Source organism: Chaetura pelagica, unplaced genomic scaffold (genome assembly GCF_000747805.2).
Source record: "Chaetura pelagica isolate M959 unplaced genomic scaffold, ChaPel_1.0 scaffold408, whole genome shotgun sequence".
In the NCBI taxonomy this organism is placed as follows: Eukaryota; Metazoa; Chordata; class Aves; order Apodiformes; family Apodidae; genus Chaetura; species Chaetura pelagica.
In genome coordinates this window covers 104901-119285 of record NW_009954229.1, presented here as the reverse complement: position 1 = coordinate 119285, position 14385 = coordinate 104901, and the positions used below count along the sequence as shown (strand labels likewise).

Below are 14385 nucleotides of genomic sequence, written 5' to 3'. Positions count from 1 at the left end.
CCGTGCCCGTCCCGGGGGTGCCGTGCCCGTCCCGGGGGTGCCCAGGCTGCAGGCTCAGCCCCCGCTCCCCTTCCCGCTCCCCGCAGGGCACCGGCCATGGAGCCGGGCACCATCGACAACCTGTCCATCCTGTACCAGAGCCCCGACTTCATCGTGGTGAACAAGCACTGGGACCTCCGCATCGACAGCAAGATGTGGTACGAGACGCTGACCCTGCAGAGCCAGCTCAAGCACCGCTTCCCCGAGCTGGCCGACCCCGACACCTACTACGGCTTCAGGTTGGGCTGGGGGCCGGGCCCTGCCTCTGAGCTGGCCTGGAGGGGCTTCCCACGTGCCAGGGTCGCTCCTCTGCCTCCCGTCTCCTCCGCAGGTTCTGCCACCAGCTGGACTTCTCCACCAGCGGGGCCCTGTGCGTGGCGCTCAACAAGGCCGCGGCGGGAAGCGCCTACAAGTGTTTTAAGGACCGGCGCCCTCTCTCGCCGGGGTGGCCTTCCCCTGCCAGCTCCTGCTGCTGCCCGTGTCTGCTGAGCTTGCTGACTTGCTGCTTGTCCCGGGCCTGGGTTTGCCAACGGGCTCTGTGTGCTGCAGGTCAGGGGCCACGTCAGCCAGAGCCGCCTGACGATCCGCTTCGCCATCGGGAAGAGCACGACCGAGGGCACGACCCACATGATGTGCATCGAGGGGACGCAGGGTGAGCGGTCCCACACCTCTGTGCTGCCCCCACCACCCGGGCTGTGCTGCGGGGAGCTGATCCCCCCTTCCTGGGTCTCGTTGCAGGCTGTGACAACCCCAAACCTTGCCAGTCGGAGCTGGTGGTGCTTGAGCACGGGTCCTACAGCGGAGACCCCGTAACCAAAGTGCTGCTGCAGCCTCTGGCAGGTGGGAGATGGGGGCTGGGGGCTGCAGCTCTGTGGCTCTGATGTGGTCCGTGGGACTGGGTACAGAGCAGTGCCCATCCCCAGCAGCACAAAGTGCTGAGGCAGAGGTGCTGCAGTGGAACCTGCACCTTCAGCCCCGGGCCTCGGTGGCAGCGTGGGCACGTCCTGCAAAGTGATGCCTGGAAAGGGCTGAGCCACTTAGTGCGTTGTCACCTCCCACCACCCTGCCCTCCAGGAGGGTTTCAGGGATAACCTGGTGAGAGAGCTGATGGGAGCTGAGGGAAGTGGGGTTGTTTAGTCTGGAGAAAAGGAGGCTGAGGGGAGGTTGGTCTCTTCTCCCGAGGAACAAGTGAAAGAACAAGAGGAAACAGCCTCAAGCTGTGCCCAGGGAGGTTTAGATTGAATAACAGGAAAAATTCATTCACCAAGAGGGTTGTCAGGCCCTGGCACAGGCTGCCCAGGGCAGTGGTGGAGTCACCACCCCTGAAGGGATTTAAAAGCCACGTAGATGTGGTGCTGAGGGACATGGGTCAGTGGTGAGTTTGGCAGGGCTGGACTCCATGATCAGAAAGGTCTTTTCCCACGCAGACAATTCCATGTGATTCCTCCACTCTCACTCTCTCCCTAGGGCGGACTCACCAGCTCCGGGTTCACTGCAGTGCCATCGGCCACCCCATCGTGGGGGACTTCACCTACAGCCACAGGAAGGACAGCAGTCCCTACAGGATGATGCTCCACGCCTACTACCTGCGCATCCCCGCCGGCAAGGAGCTCATCGAGGTCTGCGCGCCCGACCCCTTCGTCACCGCCATGGACAGCAACTGGGTGCCCCACCACATCACTCACCAGCTGGACGAGGTCATCCAGGAGCTGAAGGACAAAGTGGTGCAGAAGGTGGAAGAGGAGCAGAGCCAGGAGGCCGTGCCTGGTGGCAGAGAAGAGGAGGAGGCACGGAGCAAAGCCAGGAGCCCGGAGACGGAGGAGCAGCGATCCCGGTGCGAGCAGTGGTTGGCTGAGTGGGCTTTGGAGTGAGTTCCCACCACATCTCTGCATTCCCAGCCCAAGGCTCCCATTGTTGTCCCAGTGGGTCCCCGCAGAGCCCAGTGCTGACTCCACATCTGCACTCCCCGTAGTCCGTGGCTTCCCTCACTCCTGGGGCTGGGATTAGACAGATTTTAGCAGTGATTAGGATGGGTTTGGTTTTTAACCTACACATCATCCCTCTGGCCACTGGATGCCCCTTTCCTGATTCTGAGCCTCAGCAGCAGAGTCAGTGTGTCACATACCAGCTTAGAGTGACCCCAATGCTTTATGTCCCTGCCCTGAGGGCCCAAGCACAGCCAGGGCAGCAGGGACACTGCCCTTGCCATGGGCACAATGGATGTATCTGCAAACCCTCCCTGCATCTTAGGATGCTAAAATGCAGCCCAGCAAAGGGAGGGGAGAACATGCTGGGTGCAGCTTCTGTGGCCCTGCCCTCAATTCCCTTCATTCCAGCCTGCTGGCACACGTGTTGTGTGGGTGGTGGGAGATCAGGAGGCTGAGGGGCAGCCTCGGGGGTACCAACAACCCCTGCTGGTCCTAGAGTGGCCCCATCTGTTTGATGGGCCCAGGCAGGCCCTCCCTGCTGCCTGCCCATCCCTGCCTGCCTCCAAGGATGAGCTGCCTGCCCATCCCTGCCCACACGTTTTCCTTCCTGCTTCCACCCACGTGTGTCTTTTTAAAGGAGTGTTGAAGATGAGCAAGTCAATATGAAAGGATTTTAAACTTTTTGTTTTCAAATTTCTAAGACAAGAACCTCATCTTTTAGTGGTTCTGAAATACGGGTGGTCTCAGAGACACGTGTATTTTTAGTGCTTGTGTGGTCAGAGAGCCAGCAGCCCAAAGCTTTTTTAATAGATCTCATCATTCCTTCTACTGGCATTGCCTTTTCCTAGCACCCACTTTTATCCTGGCTGGGGATGTAACCCTTGCTGAGACAGGTCAGAAGGCACAAGCCCCTTTCTCCTCTACCCAAATGAGGAGCAATAAGTATCGTGTCTTGGTCCCTGTAGCTCCTTGCTGGCTGCTGTGGGGTGTCAGTGCTGGGGGGAAGTCCTTTGGGTGGGCAGTTTGGGAGGGCTCTGGAGCAGCAAGAGCAACCAAGGAAAGGGTTGGAGCTGAGAGAACAGCCGAGGCCTGATACAAAGGGCAGGAAGGAGCTTAGCTCTCTGCAAGAGTTTCTCTGGAGTTGCCTGTGCCGCTTCGCTCTCTCCTTCCCGCCATTCCCAGCCTAAGGAGGACGTTTGGAGAATGAAGAGAGCAAGAGCAAGGCAGCAGGCATGGGCTGGAGGGACAGGGAAGGCTGGAGCCCATCACACCCAGAGCACTGGTCCTTCAGCACCAAGCTGCCAAATCAGCAGGTGCCCAGAGTTATTGTCACCCTGCATTCCTGTTTATCGTGCCCTGACAGCGGTTTCGCACAACTAATATTCCTGCCCCAAAGGGGAATAAAGCAGCTCTGCCCTCTCCTTGGGGTGAGCACACTGTGCAGGTCACCAAAACCCCACGGGGTGTTGCATTTCCTGTCCCTTGTGTCCCTGGGTGCTGGCAGATGCCAGCTCACCATGTGGCTGAGGAGGCTGTCAGGGACAGGCTCAAGGTGCAGGGCTCTGCAGGCACCAGCCCTGGGCACTGAGTGGGGACTGTGGGCTCCTGAAATGTCACAGGGGGGGTTGGAGGAGCAGGAGACCTGTCTCCTTCCTCCCAGGTCCCATCCCTGCCCATCCCATCTCCCAGAAGGGGAGGGGCAGCCACAGGCAGGTCCCAGAGCTGTAAATTAAGACCAGGAACCTGTTTGTTGAAGAACGAGGTGACATTCTCGGGAGGCCCAGAGAAGTTACGGGTGAGGTTTGCAGCAGCAGAGGCAGGACACAGCCATCCTTTCCCACAGCCCGTGGAGGGACTGTCCCTGCTGTGTGACAGGATGTGTTGGGGTGATTCTTCCCTCAGCTGCAGGGCTGGTGGTCACAAGGGGTGGCATGTGGGACACACCGGTGCCCACGCACAGGGTGATGGACTGTCACTGCCAGGGGCTGGCACCCTGAGGAGCCCCCACACCACCCAACAACCTCCCTGCGTTGCACTTTTACCTGACATTGCAGCAACCAGAGATAAATCTGCCTTCCTTGCCCTGCAGAGAGACGTTTCCCACTCTCCAGCCCTGCTCCCTCGTCGCTGCCGCGGGGCTGTTCTTTGCACCATGAATCCACTGGTGCACTGGGAAGGGGGGGGCGTGATCAGGTGTGTGTCTCATGACATCCTGCACAGCTTGCTGTCACCCTTATTCCTCGTTGCACGTTGCTGTAATAAACCATTCCCTGTGTACCCTGCAGTTCACCCTCTGGTCTCTCAATCCACCCCCTGCTGCCTGGGCTGGCGTCTTCCACAGTGTGGCCGGCTCGGTGCTGGGGGCTTCCAGGAATGAGCCCAGACCAGTCCAGCAGGACCAGCCCCAGGGCTTCAACCCGGCCAACCTGTTGTAGGTCCTCGCCCAGCTGAGATCCCCCTCCCTGGCCGAAACCACCTACCTGAAAGCCTTCCTGGATTTAGTAACTCTTGACACAGATGACCAAGGATGCCCGAGGTGGCTGGGGAAGATGCTGCTGCCCTGGCCCTTCCCCTGCCCAATCCCACCATCTGGGATTGACCCCAACCAACAGGCAGAAGCAGAAGAAAAACTCCTCATTTCAAAAGACAGCAGCTCTTCCTGGCATGGAAATGGGGAAGCAGCCCCAAGGCTCCTGGGGTTTAGGAGGTGCACAGGGAAAGCTGGTGCCATGCAAGTTTTCTGTATAACCCTTGCACATCAATGGTCATTCCTTGGGTTGGAAAAGCTGGAGAAGTGAGTGAAGACCCAAAGGAATTATTTGCAGTCTTCAGGCTGTGATGTTTTTAGGGTTATAATCCTGGCAAGGGTGGAGAAGCAGCTGGTTAAGAGGAGGGAGCATTTCCAGCCCATCTGGCCTGAGGGGAGGCAGTGGTGCCCACCACGGACCCAGGCCCCCAGGGAAGGGGTTTGGCAAATGCTTCCCAGCATGTACAGGTTTGGGGTGGATGTTCCTGTGCCTGCTCCTCCTGGGGTTGGTTCAGGGTTGGGTTTAAGCTCTGTGGGGATGCAGCAAGACTCGGTGACCTGCAAAGGGCTCCCCTGTGCCTCTGCCCAGCCACCTCTGACCACCCAGCCTGCGGCAGGGGCTGTGTCCCACCAGCAGCCTCATAGCAAACAATTTTCTGTAATTTTACCACTCCAACGAGAGCTATTTTTACAGGAAATCCTTCCAAAATAGAAACCAGAATCATCTGCCAGTGTTGAGCAAGTCCTGGTGCTGCAAGACCGGTTGCTTCATGGAGGGTGAGGACGGAGACGTGATGGCTGGGAGCACTGGGGGATGGCACACTCTGCTCATCACTGTGCCAGCAGGTCCAGGGACCCTTTGTGAAGGCTGGTGCCCCCACACCCAGCTGAGCAGGTGGTGCAGCCAGGCTGCCAGCCCAGCCACCCGCTGCCAACAGCTCTTACCTTTCCTTATTCCCAGGATAAAGGCTCAGGTAACATGTCTGGTGCTGCACAGGATCAGGCTCCTCCAGGTTTTCCTCACCCAGCCTCAGAAAGGCTTTGCCTCCTTACTTTCTGCTTTCCTTCTGCATGGCACCTGCTGGATGGCATTTCCAAGCAGGTTCAGAAGTGGGGAAAGCTGTAAAAAAAGAGAACAGGATTGTCCACAGTCAAGGCCAAAAGGACAAGTTGGGATGGGGAGAACCTCCCAGAGGGGTGCTGAGCCCATCACCCAGGACTCGGTTGTTCTGTATCCTGATTGCCCTATAAAATAGCCCCCTGAATAGCTCAAAGGTGTTTCACTAATCAGGAGGAAGTTCCTCCATCAGGAGCCCAGAAATCACCAAACCAGGCCATTTAAGCCATTTGCCTCGAAGTTCAAAGTGACACTTTAGGAAAGAAAAAAAACCCCACAAAAACCAACAAACACAAAAAAAAAACAAAAACACCCAACAACAAAACCAAAACCAAACCCAGGAGAGAAAGCAGCTTTACAAAAACATTGTTGAGAAACTGCCCCGTCACACCCCAGTTTCAGAGCAACATCCCCACCCCACAGCAGATAAGTGCCGAGCTGTCCCCGGCCCCATCCCAGCCCATCCAGCACAGCAGGTGGGTGAGCACCTTCTCTGGAGCAGAAGCTTCATCCCAGAGCCAGATCCCCCCCTGGAAGGTGAGCAACTCGAGCAGGGCACCAGTGGGATTCAGGGACCGTAAGGAGACTTAGCAGAAAAATCCCAGGGCAATCAGGTAATTGCTCTGGGCAGCCCATTTCTGGAGCAGGGATTAATTTCCTGTCGGGGTTTCTAGCTGAGGGGTTTGGGGCTGGGGAGAGGGGAGGGTGATGCCTGCTGGTGCTCCTCCACTGGGTTGCACTGGGTTTCTCCCAGCCTGTGTTGGTGTGGCCCATGCAGAGCCAGGGGAGGGAGGGGGACTCTGTCCCTGCAGGGCACAGGCAGGAGCTGGGCTCTGGGTGTCAGAAAGAACAATTTATGGTAGAGTTTCTTTTAATAACAGGTGGAGAATGAAAGTCTGTTTTCTCTTGTTTAGGATTTAAACCCTCTCCCTTGGGTGCAGGGGCTTGTGTGGGCTCTCAGAGAGGACGGGTGGGCACCCTGCCCTGCAGTGCTCCACAGCTCCAGCCCCAGCATCGGACAAAGGAATCAGCTCCAGGACCATTCCCAGCCCAGCCAGCTGCCAGCACCATCCTGGGGGTGGGACACACTCCCTGGCTCTGAGGAAGAAGCCCTGGAACAGCCACCATGGTGTGGGCAGCCCCAGCCACCTCCCTCTGCCTCCGTGAGTTACACCTTGTCCCCCTCAAGCTGACCCTGCCCCAGGACCCCCCCAGCACTGGGGATGCTCCAGCCCACCCTGCTTTTCATTCCCAACCCTCTTGGTTTTGGCACTGCCTCCTGCTCCCACCAGCATCCCCAAGGAGCTTGCCCAGCTGCTGACAGCACCGTGATAGAAATCTGCATGAAAACACTTTTCCAGGGGCAGATTCCTCACTTTTTTTTGTCTTGCAAACCCACTCCAAGGCACCCCAGGCTGTCAGGGCTGGCACAGGCTGCAGGGCAGCACAGGGGGCTGCAGGGTGGTCACCAGCATTTACCAAATATTATTCAATTAAGAAAAATGGTATTAAATTTTAAATATAAAAATAATTTAACTAAATCATATTGTAGGATAAATATGTGTCATTATTTAATCACTATTATATTTAGTTTTTAAATAGTTCATTATGTGATGAACTATATTATAGTTATTTAAATAATATGTAATCGTGTTGAATTAAAAACTTAAAATTAATCAATTAATTTACATTCATTTAAATTTAATAAATTGATAAATAAATTAATTTCACATTTAAAACTAAGAAAAGGCCCTTCCCAGAATTTAACCATGAAGCTGCTTTAGAACAGCCCCCAGTTGCCTGCATGTACAGTCATGGATAGCATGGACATTCCATAGCACAGATGTTCCTGGCATGGACACTCCATAGCATGGACATTCCATAGCATGGGCACTCCATAGCATGGATGTTCATAGCACGGATGTTCATATAGCATGGATATTCATAGCATGGGCACTCCATAGCATGGGCACTCCATAGCACAGGTGTTCACAGCATGGATGTTCCTAACATGGACATTCCATACATTCCCTAACACGGATGTTTCACAACCCCCTCCTGCTTCATTGCAGGTTTCTCCACAGACCTGGTGAAAGTGGCAGTGGTGAGTCCCCCCCCCCCCCCGCCCCTGCTGCTCCAGTGCCTCCCAGCACCCCAGGGCTTTGCAGGAACAGGGCAGAGCTGCTGTGCTTCCCCAGCCCTCTGCTCCCCCCAGCAGCCCCTGTCCCATCCCACCCTCCTCGCTCACCCGCTGTCGGGCAGTGTCCCTGCCCTGCTCCCGAGCCAAGGGCTGGGACCCGAGACCTGATGGGCACCCCAGGTCCCCCCAGCTGTGGGGAAGCTGGGACAGACCCCCTGTTGAAGGGTCCCCACTCCTGAGCGTGGCTGTGGTGGGTTTTGTCCCACCTCGGGGCTGTGGCAGCTCCGCCGGGTGGGACCCCGTTCCCTGCTCCCTCCCTGGGGGGCTAAACCCCTGTGTTCCTGGTGGGCCTGAGCATCCCCCCCTCCTCCTCCTCAGGCCACCCTGCTCATCGGAGCTGCCCTGTCTGCCACCGAGCAACACCCTGAGTAAGTACCGCTCCCAAGACAAGGGTCCCAGACAAGCGGGGGTCTCGGGGGGTCTCGGGGGGCAGGGCCGGGGTGGGTGGATGTTGCGTTTCTCTCAGCATCTGTGTCCCTGTGCCCTGTCAGGTGTAGCTGGAGATGGAGCCGAACCCCAAGCTCCACTGGCTCCCAGGGAATGGTGGGCTCCTCTGCCACCCCCCTGGCCATGGGGACAGGCACCCTCCTGGCTGCCAGGACACCCCCTTTGTCCCCACCGCTGGCATCAGGGGACAGTTTCACGGCATCCCCGCGTTATTCTCACTTACCTCAACGCAGTCGTGGTTGGGGTGAAAGGGGAAAGTTCCCAAGGGAAGGAGCAGGCTTGACCTCCATGGGGTGTTGGGGAAGCTAAAGCTGCTGCTGAGCTGCAGCCCTGTCTCCTCCCCGCAGCCTTCCAGCCCCACAGGGATTCCTGTGCATCCCAGCCCTGCCCGCCGCTGCCCTCCTGGCCTTTGCCCGGGGGCTGCAAAACAAACCAGAGAAGCTGAGCAGTGTCCAGGTGGGCAGGGGAGGGGCTGCAGACCCCACAGAGCCTGCCGGGGGGGTGGCCGAGGGGCTCTGAGCACCTTGGCTTTGGCCAGACCAGCCTCTCTCTGCGCAGCTCTCCTGCCTGGCCCACCTGCTCTCGGCCAAGAACCCGACGGCCCATTTCGGCAGGTACCTGCCCAACCTGCTGCTCTTCTTTGAGTGAGCAGCACAGGGCTGTGGTTTTGGGGCTGAATCACTTCATCCCGGGGCCCTGGCACACCCCGGGGCACGTGGAGCTCCCTGGGGAGGAGCGTATTCCAAAAAGCAGCTGTGTCTGTGGGTGCCCTCAGACCCACATGGGACATTTCCAGCCCTGCAGACCCCCTGGACTTCTCCTCACCCTGCTTCTCTCCAAGCATAGGGCCTTGCTGGGCACGGCGTGGGATGCATGGAATTGGGTGGCCCCCATCCTGTGTCCGAGATGTCCAGTGAGCTCAGCAGCTCATTGCTCAGAAAGGAGTGATCGTTTTAAAGGACTTTCCCCATAACCCCAAAAGCAACATTACAGACCTCTTGGTGGAGATGAGGTGATGCCCTTCACCCCGTTCCTCCTCTCCATGCTGGCTCTTGCTCCCCACAGTTTGGCCGAGGTGGACAGTGAGACCTGTGGAGCCTTTTACAGCCGTGCTTCCCATGGGAACCTGGACCTGCTGCCCAGGGGCTCAGTCCAGAGGCAGGAGCTGCTGCAACGGGCACTGGCCTGCCTGGTGAGTGGGGGGAGAGCTGGGAGTGGCCAGGGTCCCCTGCACCCCTCACCGTGTGCTTGTACGAGGGCTGGATTGTCTCTCCCAGGGGGTGAGGAGCAGCCACTTGCAACCTGAGCAGCTCAGCAGCCTTGGGGCACTGGTGTGTGACATGGAGCCTGAGACCATCACAGCCTCAGACCCCGGAGTCCTGGAGAACCTGAAGCTCTGCCCAGTGCTAACAGGGGCCCAGCAGGATGCCCTCAATGCTGTGCTCCTTGGGGGTGGCACAGTGTATGGGTAAGGAGCCCCCACCTGCCCTTACGGGGCAGGCAATGTGCAGGCAGGGTGGTGGACCCACCAGCTGGACCAACACCCAACCTTCTCCTGACCTCCACAGGGACCCTTCCAGCTGGGATTTACAGACCCTAGATAGGTTGGGGCCACTTGTGCTGGCTTTGAACCAGACCACACTGAGCTTGGTGCCCAAGGTAAGTGCCCTCCTGGAGAGCTTGAGGGGAGTTGCCCCCTGAGGCTGCAGGACCCAGCACCCTCTGCCCCTCTACAGGCAACACAGGAGGCTTTTGGCAGGACCATCACAGCCACTTACAGCAGCCAGAGACATTCCCAGTGGGAAAAGTCCCTGACCCTCCTCAGGGCCTTCCCAGCAGCAGTGGCTTTGTCTCATCCCAGGCTGAAGAGGACCACAGAAGGTGAGCATCTCCCTTCACTGTGGCCATTCTAGAGCAGTTCAGAGCTCTTGGGGGGCAAAATGTCCCTAGGATGGTTGGCATCTGGGTCCCCCCCACAGAAAACTGTGGGATTCCTATAAAGCCACTGGGGACATGGGGGGGAAACTCTGTTGGGGTGTTTGCTCTTACCTGGGAGCAGAAATGTGGTGGCAGCAGCAGCCAGGAATGAGCTGGAGCAGAGCAGAAAACTGGAGCTGGGTAGGGGAGGATGCTACAAGACCAGAGGATGCTCCTGTGGGTGGTGTGGGTTCACCTTGCCCAAGCAGTTCTAGTTGCCTTGAACAGGACAAAATCCACGAAGTCTGTAGAAACATCAGCAGGTTCCTCAGGAATAACTTTAAGGAAGGAAAACAAATAAGGTTCCTTCCCAGGCTGGGGAGCCAGGGGCTGGGAGGATGGTTCACAATCCCGCAGGATGGTGGTTCCATGTGCCTCCACTGGAGCTTTTCTGGGGCCACATGGCAGGATCAAGGCCAAGGTGGGAAGGGAAGAAACCCCTGACATGTCCTTCCTGCCCACAGGCTGCCCGTCCAGCCCCATCACAGCCAGCACCATCTCCGACACCTTGTTATTCCTCATATACAGCGTCGATGAGTTCTACCTGTGCCTGAGCGATGAGGTTTTAACAGCAAACCTGAAGCTGCTGTCTGAGCAGCCACTCCCCAGGGAGTTCCTCATGGTGATGAAAAAAAGGCTGTCAGAGGTGAGGGGTGACACAGGGCAGGAGCCCTGGCACAGCCCCCCTGGTGACACGGGCACGTCCGGGATGGGCGAGACCAGCTGCGGGAATGGGCATCACCAGCCATGGGGATGAAGGCACCTGAGCAGGTCCCTTGTACCTACTTCTGCCTTCTTTTCCCTCCCCTGACCCTCTTCTCTGCCCCCATGGCCTGGCCCTACAGATTTACCCATCGGGGATCCCAGAGAAGCAGCTGAAGGAGCTCGGGACTCTGTCCCGCCTGTACACGCCGAAGGAGATCAGCCAGTGGATGGTGACCTCCAGTGACACACTCCTGGCCCTGCTTAACCCCTCAGATGGCCAGTGGAACCCTGCCCAGGTAAACCCATGGCAGAAGAGGGGTTCAGGTGCTGGTGACCCCAAACTGGGATCACTGGGTGCCGGAGCCCAGCTGAGGTGCTGCCCCAGGGCAGCACGGCAGCCTTGCAGCACAGGCATTTCTCCTGGGAGCATCTTCCTACCCTGCCTGCAACCACCTGAACTGTGTTTCCCAGGTCAACCAGCTGCTCAAAAGGTACAAGGCCCTGGGGGGCACCTTGATGGGGTCCACCCTGACGGGGCCCTTGCTCCAGACAATTGGGGGGAGGAACCTGTGTAACCTGCAGGAGGAGCAGATCGATAAAATACCTCTAGAAGCCATCAGGTAAGCAACTTTTTAGGGATGTTTTCCATCCTCTGAGGCCCTTGGAGCCACAGGGGAAGTGGCTGGTGGGATGCAGGCTCCTACCTCTGTTTTGGCTGCAGCCCCTTGCAAGAAGCAAAATGGGATCCCTGTCCTGCTCCCAACTCCTGAGCCCCAGCACTGCAGGCAGGGACAGACCACTTGTCTCCTCCCACTAACAAAAGGGCTTTACCTGTGGTTGGGGTGGTGCCCCCAGCACTAACCTGTGACCTTCTCTCTCCCCAGGACTGCTGGGCAGTTAAACATTTCCTCCTGCTCTCAAGCCAAGAAGGACCAGCTCTACAGAAAGGCCTGTTATGTCTTTGGTGACAAGGCCAACTCCATCAGTGTCTATTACTGCCTCATTCGGCCATACCTGGGTAGGTGCTTCAGCCTTCAGCTTCCTTCCCACAGTGATGGAGGTGGGACACCCCTTCTTCTGCCAGGGGGGTTCAGCCACCCTAGAGACACACCTGGCAGTCTTCAGAGCCCCTCCAAAAGTGCTTGCAGTGTTTGCATGTGTCTAGATGTCCCCTATACTTTCTTCAAGGTGGAGCTCCAGCAGATGACCTGAAAAGGCTGGCTGAGAGAGGCACTGCCATAAACATGGACATGGGCACCTTCCTTCACTTAAATCCCAAGGAACTGCAGGTACCTCTCCTGGAATCTGCAGGGCTGACTGTGGGGAGAGGCCACAGTTCCAGCACATCACCAAGCTCCTATTTCTTTACCCTTTTTGACTTCCTTTAGGAAGTTAGGACTTGCTCTGCAGTCCCATGAGAAAAGCACTTGGTGGTGCTGCTGAGGATGAACAAAGATGATGTGTTTGTGTTGCAGAAACTCAGTGTCATGGATGTGAAAAATTTGCTTGGGAAAAACCTCCCTTACCTGAAGGCAGCTGAGAACGAGACGGTGGTGGTGGAGTGGGTGAAGAGACAGTCCCAGCAGGAGCTGGACTGTATCCTGGGAATTGGCCTGCAAGGGGGGATGGTGCAGCCCAGCCCCACAGGGACTCACACCCCTCCTCACCCCACTGCCTCAGCCAGCACCACAGACCTTGTCCCCATGCCCACCACCCTCACCACTGTCCCTATCCCTGTTGCCATGAGCAGTCACCCTACCTCTAATTCAAGCACCAGCCCCTCCAAGGCCCCCACCCCAAGCATGCTCAGCCCAACCCCCCCTGACAGCATTTCCAGTGCTTCCCCCAGTGCTGGTGGGGGTCCTGCTCCCACCTCCACCCAACCTGCTCCCACCTCCACTCAACCTGCTCCCTCCTCTGCCACCCCACCTGCTCCCACCTCCACTCAACCTGCTCCCACCCCAGGCTCTGCCATCCCAAGCTCCACACACCAGTCTGCCACCTCAAGTAAGGCCACCCCTCCTAGTGCCACCCTCCTCACCACCCCCCTCCCTGCTGGCAAGTCCAACACCACCTCTTCCAGCTCCGTCCCCCCCCCTGCTCATGGGACCACCACCCCCAGCTTTGGTACTAACCCAGTTGGTACCTTCCACAACACCAGCACCCCCTCGGTGTCCATGAGCCCTCCAGCACCTGGGGGCACCACCCACCCCACTCCTGCCACCCACAGCACCCTGAGCACCCACAACCCCCCCAGCACCCCTGCCCCTAACTCCACCTCTACAGCCACAGGAATTAACCTCTCTCCTCACAAGCCCACCCCGATCCCCAGCTCCACCACCTCCACCCAAAAGAGCACTGTCTCCTCAACGGCCGAGACTGCAACATTGCCTTGCAAGACCAGTGCCCCTCCAGCATCTCCCAGCCCTTCTTCCACCACCAGCAGCAGTGAGACCACCAAAAAAACCCCCACAGCTGTGCCAGGGACACCGAGACCAACACCCGATGGACACATCAACGTGGTGCCTGGAGCTGGTAAGACACGAATGTTCAGAGCCAGGAAAGGCTTAGGAACTGATGGTGGGGCAGAAGTCTTGACCCCCAAGGAGTAGCTGGTCCACCTTGCTCTTGGCCAGCCTCATTACTGCTGTGCTGGTGCCCACAAGACACCCCAAGGAGCTCCTGGTTAGACAAAGGGTCTCTCCAGGGCGTTACAGCCCCTGGGTCTGGGGCACACTGCCTGCAGCCCCTGCAAGCTGCACCTCAAGGTGTCTCATCACACACAGAACCCCTCAACCACCCTGCAGGAAGCTGGGACAACTCTGTCAATGCTGGTCTAAAGGCTCTGGCCTGCCCTGGTGGAGCTGCACAGTGTCCCTCAGCAGCAGCTGCTGCAGGAGCCCTGGGAACAGGAGCTGCTTAACCTGACAGAGCTACACCCCTGGCTTTGATGATTCAAACAGATTGATTCCTGCTTCACACTGGGGAAAGCAAGGACAGACTCAGTCCTGCTCACTATTCATGACCAGGTCACATCTAGGGGTTGTCCTGACAGGTGGATCCTCCAGGTACCCGAGTCCCAAAGCAGCTCTGCTGCCCTGACAGCTCACGTGTGTTTGGAGAATCCAATGCTACCTCATTTTTCTTCTCCACCTAGGATCAGGAGCCAGAGCCTCCTCCTGCCTCATGCCCATCCTGGCAGCAGCCCTGGGCAGCTCCCTGCTCTGGGGGCTCCTCTGACCCCCTCCAGCTCCTCACCCACGGGATCCTGCCCTTCACTTCCACCACCCTGCAAAACATCTGTGCTGGTCACTTCCCTGCTGCAAAGCAGAAACCCAGCAAAGAAAGAGAGTTTGCCCACTTGATACCAGCACAGGATTTCCTTATCATTCCTGAGGCTGGGCAGTGAAAGGAGGACAGGTGTTTTCCAGCCCAAAGCACCCAC

At 57.7% G+C, this 14385-nt stretch overlaps 3 protein-coding genes across 3 annotated transcripts in view; 2 read left to right on the top strand and 1 right to left on the bottom strand.

Moving 5' to 3' along the window:
* Positions 1–98, bottom strand: part of CHTF18 (CTF18, chromosome transmission fidelity factor 18 homolog (S. cerevisiae)) — a 12560-nt gene extending 12462 nt beyond the window's left edge. The window contains exon 1 of the mRNA XM_010003574.1: positions 92–98. Coding sequence (XP_010001876.1) covers positions 92–98 — 7 coding nt within the window. The remainder of the gene's footprint in view (positions 1–91) is intronic.
* On the top strand, positions 97–1910 carry RPUSD1 (RNA pseudouridylate synthase domain containing 1). The gene is made up of 5 exons (XM_010003547.1): positions 97–278; positions 371–497; positions 589–691; positions 778–879; positions 1507–1910. The coding sequence occupies exons 1-5, from the start codon at positions 97–99 to the stop codon at positions 1908–1910; spliced, it is 918 nt and encodes a 305-aa protein (XP_010001849.1).
* A 4827-nt stretch (positions 1911–6737) lies between these two features.
* MSLN (mesothelin) lies at positions 6738–14042 on the top strand. Its single transcript, XM_010003573.1, has 16 exons — positions 6738–6774; positions 7684–7715; positions 8130–8179; positions 8606–8714; positions 8817–8902; positions 9324–9450; positions 9536–9726; positions 9827–9917; positions 9995–10139; positions 10700–10881; positions 11081–11236; positions 11412–11560; positions 11825–11958; positions 12129–12229; positions 12416–12536; positions 13996–14042. Exons 1-16 carry the CDS (start codon positions 6738–6740, stop codon positions 14040–14042), a joined length of 1758 nt encoding a protein of 585 aa, XP_010001875.1.
* The last annotated feature ends 343 nt before the right edge of the window (positions 14043–14385 follow it).

What these genes read in the sequence shown, in the direction of transcription:
- RPUSD1 (XM_010003547.1), top strand. Translation starts at nt 97, where the DNA reads ATGGAGCCGGGCACCATCGACAACCTGTCCATCCTGTACCAGAGCCCC. An exon ending in CGCCGGGGTGGCCTTCCCCT is followed by an intron (nt 498 to 588) that starts GCCAGCTCCTGC and finishes TGTGTGCTGCAG; the next exon opens with GTCAGGGGCCACGTCAGCCA. An exon ending in GCTGCTGCAGCCTCTGGCAG is followed by an intron (nt 880 to 1,506) that starts GTGGGAGATGGG and finishes CTCTCTCCCTAG; the next exon opens with GGCGGACTCACCAGCTCCGG.
- MSLN (XM_010003573.1), top strand. Translation starts at nt 6,738, where the DNA reads ATGGTGTGGGCAGCCCCAGCCACCTCCCTCTGCCTCC. An exon ending in TGAAAAAAAGGCTGTCAGAG is followed by an intron (nt 10,882 to 11,080) that starts GTGAGGGGTGAC and finishes CTGGCCCTACAG; the next exon opens with ATTTACCCATCGGGGATCCC. An exon ending in GCCAGTGGAACCCTGCCCAG is followed by an intron (nt 11,237 to 11,411) that starts GTAAACCCATGG and finishes TGTGTTTCCCAG; the next exon opens with GTCAACCAGCTGCTCAAAAG.